The sequence below is a fragment of the Phyllostomus discolor genome, chromosome 10 (genome assembly GCF_004126475.2).
Source record: "Phyllostomus discolor isolate MPI-MPIP mPhyDis1 chromosome 10, mPhyDis1.pri.v3, whole genome shotgun sequence".
Classification (NCBI taxonomy): Eukaryota; Metazoa; Chordata; class Mammalia; order Chiroptera; family Phyllostomidae; genus Phyllostomus; species Phyllostomus discolor.
Window position 1 is genome coordinate 80,709,271 of NC_040912.2, and position 16,451 is coordinate 80,725,721.

Genomic DNA, 16,451 nt, shown 5'->3' on the forward strand with positions numbered 1-16,451 from the left:
TGCTCTACACACAACATAGAAAGTTCTGCATTTACTGTAGTTGTGTATCAGAAGGCAACGTCACAAACATTACGGGAGAAATTAAGCAAAGACTGACTGTGGAAGCTAGTCGTAAGCAGAAATAAATTGCGATGCAATCACTCTGAGTAACTTTTTTCTGTATGGATATCGTGACTAAAATGGCATTTTACTTACCTTCAGCACTGCTAATTGTTTTACAAGTGTGGTCTAAACAGATGTTTTGGGAAATTTGAAACCGAAAGAGAACAGTTCAAAACAAAACAACACACACGAGCCAGAACAGGGCCTGCCATCTCATCGGGCACAACCGTGTCACCCACGGGGCACGACCGTGTCACCCACGCGACACAATGCATCGTTCCCAGGGCTGAGAGGGCTCTTGCCCGTTTCAACTGCATCTCTACGCAGCCCGTAGGGTACTGCATTTTAAGTTGTACAGTAACAACAAGAAAGTCATCTGATTTTTGCCATGATATAATTTACTCAAATTTTTCTACTTTGAGAAAGTATTTTTAACAAAGAAACCCCTTTACAAAGTAAACTTAAACGCAGGTGAAGAAGAGCAAGATGAATTTCAGTCAACCACATGAAATGAATTTTAAATTACTAAGAAAAAATATAATTGGATGTGGGTTCTACAACTTCAACACACGAAAAGCCTTGAAAATTCTTTCTGTAATCAATACTTGAACAGTTACTTTGGCTTTCATTAGCCATAAAGAGTTCAAGCTGATAATCGAATAATTCTACAGGGGCAGATCCTAAAACAGGTTAAATCCCATTACAAATTAAGTTCTAATAATGGATTGTCCATGTATTTTCTTTAAAAAAATTTTTTCCCAATTTTTCAATTAAAGTTAACATACAATATAATAGTTTCAGGCATCACCCATTTTCTTTTACTGTCCAATACTACCTAAAAATGAGGTAAACTGGAGCTCAGAAATTCTTCAAGAGATTTTCATAGTTAACAGTGTCTCTGAGTATAGCATACTCCCCATTAGTCAAAATTCAGTTTAAAATTGTTAAAATTTCATCCAAGAAAGCTTCGTGGAAAAGGAAGGAAGGGAGGGAGGGAGGGAGGGAAAAAGAAAAAAGAAGGAAAAGGGAAGAGAAAAGGAAGGAGAAGGGGAGGAGAAGGGAGAGAGCAGGGGAAGGGAAGAGGAAGAAGAATGGAAGGGATGAATAAATCAAAAAGCACTCAGTGGATAACTAACAAATAAGTCATCCAACAAATATCTTATTTTAACACTGCTTTTGGATCATAAAGACAACAATATCAAGGAACTGCAATGTATTTATTATAATGGGATTTAATCTGTAGTAACTCCAAGTCAAAAAAGGTATTATTTCATTTTATTTAATAGCTGCTCTTAAAGGAGCCCCTACTAGACTTTCTCTAGTTTGACCTGGAGAATAAAAGGTAGTAATCAATGCCCCCCACCTTCTAAATGAGAAGGGTTCCTGCAAAAGTCCACAGCAACAATCTGAAGTCCTCATCTACAATAGGGAAGTACAGCATTGTGCTTTGGTAAAATCCTCATTTAATATGCCGTATGGTCAACATTTTTACTTGTAAAGACATGTTTATACTACAAATTGAAAGGAGACAGACAGGAGAAGAGGAAATGTAAAAATGAACATAAAATAATAAGCCTTCGATTTATGATTACAGGACCTTTCATGGGGAGAATCACTTTATAAAAATAATGTGAGCTTATCAGCAACATTTGATGGAATATTACTTTCTAGCATGTTCCATAAAGAGTAGAGGTTGGCGGGGTGTGGGGAACAAAACTCATAATTTTAGTATCACGCTTTAGCTGTCATTTTGCTGACATTCCCCTTCAAGTAGCATTTCCCAAAATGCTTTCCTTGGTCACTAAGTTCCAGTTGTACCATCCCATTTAGGTGTGCGTTAGCACATTAAAGATTCTGGGAAGTCCTGTTAGAAAGAAACCTATTTATCTTCATTAATCTAGCTTTTTCAAACTTAGTGAACCAAAGACCCATTTTTATTATAACAAGAGCCTGCAGAACTGACATTCCATGGAACACTGTTTAGAAAATGCTACTTTAAAAGTAATGCCAGTTTACAAAAATGAAATCCCTAATTTAGCAATTTTAACTTATAAAGAAGAGTCCTCCCCTTTTCTGTAAATTAGATAATTCACATTACTTTACTACCTGCATTTCCTCTTTTGTGAAACTGGCCGCCTCGTCCCCCAATTCATGTAGATACATGCAGTCAGGCTTTGGACACTGCATATTCTTTAAGAAGTAACTGCAGTATTTTGTTGTACCTAGAGATGCCTGCGGGAAGAGGAGGAGGGAAAAAGGACTCAGTATGTGAAATGACACCACAATGAGAATTTCCATGTTTTGTGCTTTCACTTCACCCAAAATGAGGCACAGACACAACAAAACAAGAAGCATGGCTGTGATACCAGAGAAACAAACCATTACTGGCAAGACTTATTAAAGATGATGCTCATTTGAAAAAACTGAAAAACAAGTCTCAGTCTATGGTTTCTAGGACACGAACATGCAAATCCTCTTCCCTTGCGATCAGATGAGACAAAATTTGTTCCACAGTATGAGTAGTTAGGCACGTAAGAAAGCAACTTCCCTTTTCTAATTATGCTGCTCTTCCTCCATTTACATAAAGCTTGCTTGGTGGGACCCTTTACTCAAACCTGCACTGATCAATTGTCAAAATATTTCAGGACAACAAATCAGAACTAATATCTATTTCTAATAAGAATAATAGATTCATTTTTACAGAATAAAATGTATAAATACAGAAGATTTTAAATGATTATTTCCCCCCTTAATGAAAGTGCTTATTCATACCTGGTAAAACAGGACCCTACATAAGTCAGCAGTAGACTAATCAGCTGTCATAGGTTGGTATGGGTGCCTAAAAACCAATCTTCAAAAAGATTCCCTTCAAAAGTAACATGTAACTCCCAGGAGAGGTGACTCGGCCTCCCTCACCTCAGCACCCCCTATGGAAACCTGTGTCTTGCCCTGAATTCACAGCGGTAAGATACCCGAATTCCTTGTACATTTACTCCCTCCTCCCTACCCCTCCCAACAGCTGGTCTTTGTTTCTGACCCCCTTTCTGATCCACATGCATGATATTATGTGAAACATCATCTGCTTGAAAAAAGACCTTGTGTGGATTATTAGGGAAAAGAATATGTAAATACTAGGTACTCCTCTACTTACTACATTTTTCCCTTCCCCTTTAAAAAAACCAGCAGGACTGCATTACCTTAAGCGTTCTGCCGTCTACCACCACATTGTTGACACACTGTATGGCTCTGAGTGCATCTTCTGACCGGATGTATGTGACGTAAGCACTGGCACTTGGACCCTAAAGTGAAAACACGCTGTTATTAATTTCGAATTCAGCAAAACATTTAAAAAGACTTCTCTTGCTACTTGCCTAGGAAATTCTAAAAGCACTTACTACTACTATCATTAATAATAATCATAATAATTAGAAGTTGTAGTAGCTTTAATTAAACCACAGACTAGCTCATTTTAAATCAATCATACTTGGTAAATTTTATCTGTTTTTAAGTAGACTAAAAGAAGTATGAATAAAATATCTTGGGACTGGCACTTATTCTTTTAAAGTCATTTGACAGGCTCATCAAGGTTACAAAAAGCAAGCTTTGAAAATTAGATTTTAAAAGGTAAGATCTAAAGACACTGTGTCAAATTATATTCTCCCAAAAAATAAATACACTTTTCAAGAATAGTCTATCTGCTAACAGTAGTGTAACAAAGATGCTCTAAGTTTTCAATATCTAAAAATATTATTAATTAGAAAGCATTACCTATTAGACTAATTAATAATAGACTCAACTTTACCTCCGCTTCAAATCATCACTAAATTTTTGTTTACTATTTCCCTCTTATAACTATCAATTCACTGTTAAGTCCTGGAAAAGTCCAATGAATACAAAAAATGGCCCCACCCCACCAACAGAGGTCACTGTGCTACTTAAGTCCTTGACCCTAAAGCTTTCTAATCACAGAAAATAAATTTTCCTTCTGAACAGCCTATGTCAAACCCAGACCATAGGGAGGCAAAGCAAAAATCCCTATAATTACTTACCTGTGAGCCTGCATATGATGTGCTGTTATTGATGACAACTTTATGTATTTTACCAAACTTCCCAAAATATTCTGGTCGTTTTAAAACCTATAAAAGAAGAAGAAATAAGATACAAACGGCCCCATTTGCATCAACTTTATCCTCTTCAGTGAAAGCAAAATAATTTACATTTTCTAGTAAATGTGACTATTTTCCTAGTTATGCTCCATGTGGTCATCCTGCAGGAAGTCATCAACGGAGTCTAACGGCTGTTTTTATTGACCCTCGCTCTATACTGAACAGAGACTGAGACTCAGTGAGCCTGGAATTTTCTACTATGTTCTAATCTATGGGATCTTATGCTTATAATATTCTCAAACACAAAACAGATCAAATATCCTGACCACATTTTCATTAATAAATAATCCCTGTAACAAATTACTTCTCAAAACGATGACCAAGATTATGTATTAAAGACAGAAATAAAAACTCAAGGACCTAAGTAGAAACAGTCTTTACTCATAAATCTATTGCTCAGTCACCACTATATGCAGCCACCAAGTGCACGTATGAGCAACATGTGGCGAGTGGGAATTTATGAGATCCTGAAGAGCAAGCAGTCAGAGTTAAAAAAGAAGAAGCTAAGAAGGTAGAAATGTGTGTGGTTAATGATTAATGAGGCCCCCCACCCCACCCCCAGAGCATGCTTTACGAATAAGACAGAATAAATAACTATTTTAAAAATCTACTGTATATGATATATTAAAGCATTGTTTATGAGCTACAAATTCCAAATACAGTAGAGAATGCTCTTCATTTGTCAATGCTTTATGACTTATCACTATTTGTGTATATATATTTATTTAGTTTCCTTGTATCAATAGTTATTACCATTTCTCAACTCTCCAATTTTTTTACCTCTCTATTGCTGGTAAATAATGTATGTGAAACATACAGTTGTGAAACAAACTCATACATTCCTTACTCTATTAGGTTACTTCTCTATGTTACTTCCCCTCATACTTGTGATCACCTTACGTGCTCATTTAGCTTCTCTTAAAACCTTGCTAATAGTGTGTGAGAATATTACAAAGTGTTTGGAAAGAATACTTTGCATACACTTGAACAGGTATGCGCAGAAAGCTTCCTTTGAGAGAGAGCCTGCTGTTTGGAGAGATTGTAGGAACAGTAGGTCTACAGGTAAATTTTAGAAAAAGAGCCCTGGCTAGGTGGCTCAGTTGGTTGGAGCATCATCCCGTACACCATGGGTTAGATCCCTGGTTAGGGCACATACCTACATTGCAGGTTCAATCCCCAGTGTTGGCACATACAGGAGGCAACAGTACGATGTCTCCCTGCCCCCTCAAATCAATAAACATATCCTTGGGTGAGGATTTAAGAAAAATGTTAGGAAAAGGACAGAATGTATATAATTTTGAGGTAGTTGCAAATTACGGTAGAGGTTTTTGTATTAAGGTACTTACTGGCAAATTAGCCACATTTAGGTATGTTCTGTATCAGACAGACTGAAATCTTTGTGAAACAGTCCACAATAGGAGTATTATTAATTCTTAACAGTTTGCAACTTAATATATAGTTGACCCCTGAACAACATGTTTTGAACTATGTAGGTCTACTTATAAACAAATTTTTTTGTCAGTAAATATACTGGAAATTTTTTGGAGATTAGCAACAATTTGGAAAAAATCTCACAGATGAACTATGTAGCCTAGAAATATAAAATAAAAAAGTATTAAGAGTTAGGCATATCATGGATAAATAAAATATATGTAGATACCAATTTATTTTATTATTTACTACCATGAAATATACACAAATCTAATATAAAAACTTAAACATTTTCAAAACTTACACAAGCACAGACATACATAACACCATACAGTTGGAAGATGCAATATTAAATCCAAACTGCATAAAATTAACAGCAGTATACACTGTGCTACTGTAATAATTTCATAGTCACCTCCTGTTGCTACTGCAAAGAGCTCAAGTATTACAAGGATCTGCTTAATATGCCATGCGATGCTAATCATCTCTGTGTGAACAGCTGTCTTGCAGTACACTGGGTAGGTAGCACAGAAAAAAGTCATCTCTCAAGGTTCTCGTGTATCCTCACTGCATTTAGTGCAATACCATAAACCTCAAATAACACCATGGCACCCATGGGAAGTGCCACTAGAGATGCTGGAAGTGCTCCCAAGAAGCAAAGTCACGACATTGCGAGAAAAGGCTGAAAGGCTTGATGCGTATCACAGAGTGAGGTATGCAGCAGCGGAATCTGCCATTTTGAGATAAATTAATCCAGAGTAAGAACCATGTAAAAAAAGAAAAGGAAATTTGTGAAGCCCTTGCTGCAGGTACACCAGCATTTGTGAAAACCTGGGACCTCTGAAAAATACCTTGTTGTCACGTATTGAAAAATGCACCTTTTATGGGGGTACAGGATTGCTATAAGAAAGGCATACCTATAGACTCTAACATAATTCAAGAAAAATGCAAAGTCATTATATGACAACTTAAAGCAAAAGAAAGGTTAATAAGCTAAAGAATTTAATGCTAACAAAGGACGGTTTGATAATTTAAGAAAGAGGTTTAGCTTAAAAAATGTCAAGATTAAATAGAAGCAGCTTCTGCCAACCAAAGGGCAGGAGATAAGTTCCCAGACACCATTAAGAAAATCACGAGAAGAAAGGATATCTGCCTGAACAGGATTTTAATACAGACAAAAAGTGCCCTATCTGGGAAAAAAAATGCCACAACAGACATTTATTAGTAAAGCAGAGACATGAGCACCAGGATTTAAGGTAGGAAGTGAAAGGCTAACTCCGCTGTTTTGTACAAATGCTCTTCTCTGTAAAAACCACTCACCCCTGAGCCTTAAAGGGAAAAGATAAACACCAGCTGCCATTCAATTAGTTGTACAGTGACAAGGCCTGGACTACCAGAACCCTTTTTCTGGATTGGTTCCACCGATGCTTTGTCCCTGAGTCAGGAAGTGTTGTACCTTGCCTGTAAGGAACTGCCTTTTAAAGTTCTTCGATATTGGACATTGTCCCTGGCCACCCAGAACTCTATCAGTTGAACAATGAAGGCGTCGAAGTGTGTTTGCCTGCAAACACGATGTCCCTTAACTCAGCCTCTGAATCAGGGGACACAAGGATCTTTTAAGGCTCATCACACATGGGGCTTGCTGGAAAGGGCTGCCAATGCTATGGACGGGGACCCTGATAGAGAGAAAATCACGAGAGTCTGGAAAGGTCACACCACTGAAGATGCATCGCTGTTGTAGAAACAGCTGCGGAAGGCAAAAAATGCCTAGATGCCGTACATGAGTTCATGAGTTCTATGACAGAGCTGATAAAGGAAATCATTAAAGAGGTTGTGGATATGGCAAAAAAAGGTGAGGGGAGAAGGGCTTCAAGATATGGATCTTGAAGAAATTCAACAGCTAACAGACATCACATCAGAGGAATTAAGAGAAGACGACCTGCTGGAGACAAGTGTCTCCAAACCAGACCCAGACCCGGAGGAAGAAGATGCAGCAGCGGTTCCAGAACACCAGGCTTTAGATAATCTGGCTGAAGTGCTCAGATTATTCAAGCCTGCTTTTGACCTCTTAGATGATACAGACACTTGAAATGAAACCAAACAGTGGAAAAAAGTTGGTACCACATAGAAACATTTTCAGAGAAATGAAAAAGTAAAAAAGCCGACAGAAATTAGGATGTATTTCCATTCAGCCACACGGAGTGTGCCTGCCTCTCCTGCCTCCCCTTCCACCTCTTCTGCCTCTGCACCCCTGAGAAAGACAGACCAAGTCCCTTTCCTCCTCCTCCTTAGCCTGCTCAGTGTGAAGGTAGTGCGGATGAAGACCGTTATGATAATCCACTTCCACTTAATGAATAGTAAGTAATCTTCACACTGACAGTTAATAAACTTCTCTGCTGTATGTGTTTTCATGTGAAAACTCTATTAAGTGTACAGCAAATGCATTAGTATGAAACATTTCTGTTATGACCATAATCACTGCCTAAGTGGTCATTGTGAGTAGCACATCATGTACAAGACGGGTATGGAAGTGGAGAGCCAATCCTTACACAGGCATACAGTAAGTGATTCAATATGAAATTAATGTGTTTTCTTACTGTTTTATAAGTTTACTTTCAAGGAATTACATTACTGTACAGTATTCCTATCTTAGAACTGGAGAAACTGCCTCTCAGCCTATTATCACAAGCGGTTTGCTTCCAATACCGCATTATGCATATGACTATAATGTTGTATGGTCTGAAATTTTTTTAATGACTCATTCATTACTGTACACACTAGGCTACCACAAAGCAATCATACAAGTACGCTACGCTATCATAAAACAATCATATTTTCTTCTTCATTATCAATGCATGGTTATACCTGTAAATATGAATTTTTTCAATTATCTTTCCATTTTTAATGTGTTAGTAATATATGTAACATCCACAGTGTTTTGTTTCATATAAGACAGTGTCGATGCAGTTACTGACAGATGATTCATCTTGCAAACACACAATGCAAAGCTGTGGTATTGATGAATACAGCAGAGTACTAGAAATTAATTTTCTCTTTCTCATGCTTTTCTTAATAACATCTTTTCTGTAGATTACTTACAGTACAGAAGAATACAATACAGAATACATAAATATGTGTTGATTGTTCACATTATCAGTAAGGTGGTCAATAGGAGGCTGTTAGTAGATGTTTTTGGGGAGTCAAAGTTTTATGTAGATTTTCGAGTGGCTCCTAACCCCCACATTGCTCAAGGGTCAGCTTTAATTACTTTTACCGTACTTTATTTTAGGTTCTTTTAAGTATAGTGTTGTTCTGTTTCTAGACAATTTTAATGAATCAGAAGGTCAAATGATTACCCTTTTCCCACCAAATCCCCTGAGGAATACGACAGTAATAGTGACGAAGGCAATGACCCTCGGGTTGTTCACAGCAAAGTCTCAGGGCTGAGGGGTAGGGAGGGTACTTTTTGAAAATTTCCTGGCAGGTGGAGTGTAGAACTTCATTCACTGTTCCAGCTGGATAAACATCCACTTAGCAAAAGGCCTCACAGCCAAAACACCTGCTTCAGAGGGTTCTGGCTGGCCACAGTCTGTGCTACATCAGCATCCCATATCACGTCTCGTCTGAGTTTACGGCAGTAGTTCTCAGTGAAGGCAGATGCAAGAGGGCATTTTGGGAATTTGTGGGAGCTTTTATTGGGGACCCTGTCAGAGTGACTGGGAGACACAACTGTTGGTCAGTGGGTGGGAGCCAGAATGGCTTAGAGGCTCGGACTAGACCTGCACAACTTCCGAAATGTTCTGCAAGGCACTCACTAAACCGAGAAGATTTCTCAATTAAATGAACATAGAAACAAACTCCATGGCACATATAAACACAAAGTAATTTCCCACAGTTCTGACATATTTTAAATTTACAGGAAAGCAAATAATATGTAATTAGGAGAGGAGTACAAATGCTTTGTTTGGAATTTTACTAAGAGTTGTTTCGGAAAACTGTCACCGACATTTCCTGGGATCCAAGTTGTCAATACATACACCTATAGCAATCTGCATTTGTAGCTGCCACACTCACAATGATTCCACAAACAGAGGTAAGCATCTTACGATTTTATTATGTAGTGAAAAACAGTACTTCACAAACTTGACACATACAAGTCACTTTCAGGTCTAGTTAAAGCATAGGTTTGGGTGCAGCAGTTCTGAGGCTGGGCCTAAGAGTACGCATTGATAAACTCCCGGGTGATACTGATGCTGCCGGCCCTTAAGTAGCAAGGTTCTAGAGTAGCGGTACCCAAGCATTTGTAATTAGAAAGTGTTCTTATGAGTACTTTCCTTTTATTTCTCCATTACATTTTCTGCAAATTACCTATATAGACAGGTTATATTATGAAGAAGGCATTTCATGAAAGTCAAAGGGTGCTATAAAATACTAGTTTTTAAAAAGTGGGTGCTATGTCTGATAAGGTTAAAAACCACTGAATTATGAAAAGTTTCTGGCCAAATTTTGGGTATAGCGCCTTCATAACAACTTAAGATTTGCATATAACTACACTGACATGTCATACTGCAGCCAGAGCAATACTTTCAAAGTACAAACCTAGCCATGTCACTCTGTTCTTAAGAATATTAAAAGCTTCCCAGTGCCTTGAAGATCAAGTGCAAACTCCTTAACATGGTTAGAAAGCCCTTCATAATCCATTATCACTTCCCTCACCAGCCTCATTTCTCACTGCACTCTTTCCAGCCAAACAAATCACTTGCAGACCAGGCTCTCTCTCATAGAAGCCTTTGTATAGTTCCTGTGCCAGAAGTACTTGACCCAAAAGATAGCACAGGGGTACACACCTCCCACCTAAAGGTCAGGTGCTACCTCTTGTGCCTCCACAGCATGCACCACTTTTGTAACGATGTACCAGCATCGTTACTTTTGTAAATAGGCAGGGACTACCTTCTCATTGGTGTGTGCTCAGCATCTTACAAAGTGCCTGGAACACTTTAGGTACTCAATAACTGCTTACTGAAAAATTAACTATCTTTGCAGCGAACAAAAAGAATTACATGGACACAGACATTCTACGCACATTCTGTGCGGACACAGAATACCTGTAGGCTGCAGTGTATCAGCAAATGGCCTATGGCCGAGAAGAAATGGCCCGCCCAAGCAAGAGAAATTCAAATAATTTAAACTTAAACTTTTTTATATTAAGTCAAACACTACAGGGTCTGCCTGAAAAATAACAGTTAACTAGCAAAGTACCACTGAAGTGACTAAGAAAGTATGGGGAGTAAGCCAAGCATGCTGCGTATCACCATTTCATCCATATATTCAACATTAAATATTTACTTCACAGAGAGCCAGTTTTCATACTAACAGAGAATACAAAAGGTCATGGGCAGAATTACAGATGCCCGACAGCATGTCTAATGTGTGAAATATGTTCTTCGGAACCACAGTCAAGTATCCATGAACATGGCACAGAAAATCAAACAGTAAGCAGATGGAAGCATGAATGGATAAACGGATGATGGATGGATGCATAAATGGATGCACGACAAAACAACCTTCAGTGTAAAATACACTGAAACAGGAGCTTTAAGACAGGGTATGTGAGGGGTGTGGTTGACAGGTTTTCCTAGTCTGGCTATGCCACAAAATAGCTGTGTGATCACTCAGCCTCCCCGTGCCTCCATTTCTCATCTGTAAATGAAGTGGCTGTGTCTTCAATGTCTTTCAGTTCCTCCAACAATCTGCTCTCTCAGGCCACCACATTGCTGGGACTCAGCTGTCCTTATTTGCTGCCTAACCAATCTCTGGTAATTCTGAATCATCCCTTCCTCAGGGAGGCTTTCTGTGGCCCTCTGTACATTAAGTTCCCCACTATTACACATTCACAAACAGGCCTGTAGTTCCCTGTTATCAATGCTCAGTACACTTGTAAGTTCTTAAATTTTGTCTTCCCCACGAATCCGTAAGGGATTGTCAAGGGATGAGGCTGTGATTGGCTTGCTAAATTACTTTATTTCCAACATCAAAATACCCAACACATGGTAAGTATTCAAAAGTTAATTTACAAAGTGAATGAATTAGGTTCCAACAAATCTGAAATTTTACAACTTAGAAGATGATCATTACCTCTAATCATTACCTCTAATTACCATATCTTCAAAGATAGCTTTTCTATTGTTCCATAAATGATACATTTGACAATCGACCTTGGTATGAAATTTTCTGGTATACAAAAAATATTTTCAAAATAACTTTTAAATTTTCCTAAACTCTCTTGTTTTGTTAATCACCCAAAGATAAGTAAATAATAAGGATCTCCTTTGACCTGGAAGTTACACTAACAATTTGAAATTCTGAGTTTTCTTATGAAGTCAACTATGTTTTCCGAACTGAAAAGACAGTATAGACAAATTAAGAGAATTTTTAAAGATATTATTATTTAGAAGTGATAGGATCTAATAGATAAAACAATGCTCTCTGGTCTTCCTCCACTTTCAAGAGGAATGAGAGAAAAACCAGTATTTAAGAAAATACATTGTCCTCTTACTGAGCAACAATTAATTATATTACAGTATAAACCAGTAGAGTAGTTTTTAACATACACTGAGACTCCTATTAAATTGTTCTTTCTCACTGGTCACCACCTAGATTAATTTCTTTCTGCATAACAGTTCTTCAGATTAGTCATTCTGGAGTCATGTTATTAACAGAAATAAGAAATTTCTGTAAGTGCAGTGGTCCTCCCTTATCCGCACTTAGTTTCCCTTTAGTTTCAGATAACTGCAGTGAGCTGTGGTCCGAAAGTACTAAATTTCCCCAGCCACTGACATCATCTGCTTCTGACATCCAACCATCAACATCATCAAGATTCCATGATCCAAAACCACCCGAAGCAGATGATCTCCTTCTGACGTGTCGTCAGAAGGTCACAAGTAGCCTGCCGCCTCGTCGCAATGCCTGTGTCAGTGACCTCACTTCACCTCCTCACGAAGGCATTTCACCACCTCACATCATCTCAGTAAGAAGAGCGAGTACAGCACAGTAAGGTATTTGAGAGAAGGGCAGAGACCACATTCACATAACATTGATTACAGTATACTATTAAAACTGTTCTATTTTATTATTGGTTATTGTTAACTTCTTACTGTGCCTAATTTATAAAATAAAGTTTTATAGTAGGTATATGTATAGAAAAAAATAGTGCACATAAATAGGGTTTGGTCCTTTCCTCAATTTCAGGCATCCACTGGGCATCATGGAACGCATCCCCCACCCCCTCCCCACAGATGATAAAGAGAGAATACTGTAGTAAAAATAAATCATAGATTCTAAAGAGGAGGTAGGAAACCTGTAATCCAAACGTCAGGTGGATGCCTCAATTTTACCCAGCCTCCAGGGGCTGCTCCAGATGCCTCCTCCAGTTCTACAGCTGACCAGACCCAAAATGTATTTTAAAAATTCAAATACCCTCACATCTAAGGTTCTCAAATCAAGATAAAACTTACATTAGATTATTGGAGTAGCAGTTTCAGAAATGCAAATACAGAGTCTACTCAGTAAGATTAGGAATAAGAAGAGGCACATAAATAAACCTGCAGTGCAAGAGTGCCTTCTGGTTAGGGAAAAAAGGCAGAACTGAATGACAGATAGATAGGTAGGCGGACAGATAAATAAGCAGACAGGCAGGCAGGCAGGCAGACAGATAGGCAGAGATAAGGACAGCTGCGGAGACAGAGGAGGTGATGAAAAGTTGTGGTGGCGGTCAGGGAAATGGTCATGGGTGAGGTCGCACTGTACCTGCCTGGGGAGTTAGGTACTAGCTTAGGAAGAGGAAGAGCTGGCTGCCGGGGATGAATCATTGGTCTAAAATGAGCTCTCTCCTTAACATCTCCTACTGAAGAAGTGTTTTCCTGCATGAACTCTAGACCCACCTTTTGGCTTTAGAAAGAACCTGGTCTGAAGATCACATAGCCCGAAAATGCTGGCATCCCTGGATGTAGGTCCTAGTTGATTCCTGAGTTGCCACCATATTTACTGTTAATGATAGAGCCTTTTTAGGAAAATCTCCCTGACTTTCTCCTCCACTGATTGGAAGCCCTTCCTAACCTCAATACACAGTAAATTCATCATCAACAAATATTTATTATTCTCTCAAACTGAATTTTATCCAATCAAAGTATAGACTCCTTCAAGAGACTTTTCCCCGTCCTGGGGACTTTAGCTTATTTAGCCAAGTCTGATGATGCCCTCCTTCCTAGGCATAGTCACTACAGCCTGAGTGGCACCATGACGAGCATTACTTTGAAGCCTTCTCAATGCGTACTTTAGGCAGATCCCCCAAACCCAGCTCCCCCCTACTGAAGTAAACACTCTGGCTGTCAATCAGCTTCTATCTGCCTTCCCATTAATCTAGTCAGCACTTCCTGGTATATCAGAAACTAAAAATTAGATATGCATTCAAAGGCATCAAAACGAGTTATGAGTTCAACATTACCCTAATAAGGCTTGTGGTGGAAGGAGAGAAAAGAGGTAATAACAACAAGGTTAAGATCTTCCCTGTCCCCAAACAAATGACAAAGAGTCTGGTCCATTATTTATCATCAAATTCTCCCTGTTTCCTGAAAATTGGCTTGACACGAATGAGTAAAGAATGATGATACACTATAACAGTTCTATAACTCTTCTATAAGTGAGTACTACTACTTGGGCAGGACTTAAAAGAACACAGATCTTTAATGGGTTCACGTAACTGCATCTCCACTGTCATCTTTATATAGCTACAGAAAGACAGACTAACTGACAACAAACAACCATTATCCAAGTTCCAGGTTATTAGCACTAGAGGGGACTTTAGAGACATCTTGCAGTTCAAGCACCCAGTTTTACAAGTGAAGAAAACGAGGCCAAGAAAGATTAAAACACTTGTCTAAGATCACAACTGGTTACTGGTTTCTTAGTGACTATTAAAAAATCGCTTCCCATTTTCTCCTGAGTCTCAACATTTTTGGCAGAATCCTACAGTCGGGCAGGGTCAGCACTTATTCTCAAATAAGAGAAGCAAAAAGAAAAAATGTCATGTTGAGGAAGAAAATAGAAGAGGACTTACCTCGGGGTCTGCTAGACGCTGAGACAGACCTACAACAAAGACGAGGTTTTTTTGTACAACACGTACACTAGCCAAATGTTTGCGATTTTCTGATATTTTCTGTTTTCTTTCATTTTGTTTCTGTTTTTTCTCATTCTTTATCCTTTGTAATTCTTCCTGGGAGAGTGGTTTATAAACTGCTGGGTCTTCTGGATATGGCTTTAAGCATAAAACAAACATAGAAGTTAGCATTAAATAAATAGGAAAACTATACGAATAACAACGATCAAATTCTGGATGATGGGTATGTGGTTATTTGTTATATCTCCAATTTTCTGAACATTTTAATTGCCTAAAATATCTTTATTTAATACAAGTTAAATGTTAAATAAAATAGTTTTTAAAATATTTTTTAGAGCTTAGCACAAACCACTTTTAGTGCTAAAACTTAAACCACCAAAGGTCCTAAAATTAAAACAACAACAACAACAACAACAACAAAAACAATCTTGGGATCCCTACAGTGCCTAGCACACAGTTTACAAGAAAATGAAAATTCTAATGTGCTGTGTAAGAGGTTTATGTATTACAATAAACATTTCATGAAAACCTGCTATATATCAGGAAATTAATGTATTGTTTTCAACACACTTCCAGTCAAAGAGAGAAACACAAGGGGAAATAAATAGAATACAAAGAAACTCTGGTTCAGGAGTCTGAATTTAGTTTCAACACTTACTAGCCATGTGGTTTTAGGTAATTTAATCAAACTCTATGCCTCAGTATCTTCACAAGTAAAATGAAATAATATTAAACACTGGTCTAAAAGATAAAATAATACTTATAAAGCAATTATTATATGAGTGGCACACAGTAATCCTCAATAAACATGATCAGCTATGCTATTGTAATTTTTTCCTTTCTCATCATTACAATATTGGTTTTACTACTGCTAATGCCAAGGCTACAAGGCCTGAATAAGAACTGTGGACTCATGCTGCCTGGCTTTGAGTCCTGGCTCTCTTTCCCTCTAAGAGACCATATCACTTAGATATCATATAACTTTATGCGACCCGCCTGCTTTAGTTTTCTCTTTGGTAAAGTGGGAGTCACAGTATTGGGTTGGCCAAAGAGTTCTTGTGGGTTTTTCCATAACATAAATGACACATTATTCATTTTCACCAATACCTTTATTGATTTGGATATTTTGAGTATGTCGGCTATATCCTGCGTGGTATATACCACGTTGATTGTTCCCAATTAATGTCTCCATTTGATTGCTATCAACTTCAACTGGTCTACCTGACTATAGAGTATTGTCCAGCGAGGTATCTCCAGCACAAAACTTTGCAAACCACTTTTGACAGGTTCTATCAATCACAGCACCTTCTCCATACACTACACAAATCTCTCTTTGCCTTTCAGTTGCATTTTTACCTTTCTTGAAATAATATAGCATTAATATGCCAAAGATGTTGCATACTTTCTTCCATCTTCAATATTAAAATGGTTACCCCAAAATTTACCAATTTTGGTAAGCTTCTTTTCAAATGCAAGCTGATATGACAGCTGTCACAATACAAGCTAACAAAATTGTTTCAAGTGAAGTTAAAGACAACTAAGTACTACTAGAGCCATCTTATAGAAAAAAACCAAAG

The 16,451-nt window shown here is 38.0% G+C and overlaps 1 protein-coding gene across 7 annotated transcripts in view; it reads right to left on the reverse strand.

Moving 5' to 3' along the window:
* CNOT4 (CCR4-NOT transcription complex subunit 4) overlaps positions 1 to 16,451 on the reverse strand; it is a 142,948-nt gene that overhangs the window by 52,937 nt on the left and 73,560 nt on the right. For all 7 annotated transcript variants that reach the window (XM_028525184.2, XM_028525183.2, XM_036010936.1 and 4 more), the window contains exons 3-6: positions 14,815 to 15,012; positions 4,152 to 4,238; positions 3,300 to 3,401; positions 2,209 to 2,334 (exon numbers count right to left, since the gene is read on the reverse strand). In XM_028525184.2, coding sequence (XP_028380985.1) covers positions 2,209 to 2,334; positions 3,300 to 3,401; positions 4,152 to 4,238; positions 14,815 to 15,012 — 513 coding nt within the window. The remainder of the gene's footprint in view (positions 1 to 2,208; positions 2,335 to 3,299; positions 3,402 to 4,151; positions 4,239 to 14,814; positions 15,013 to 16,451) is intronic.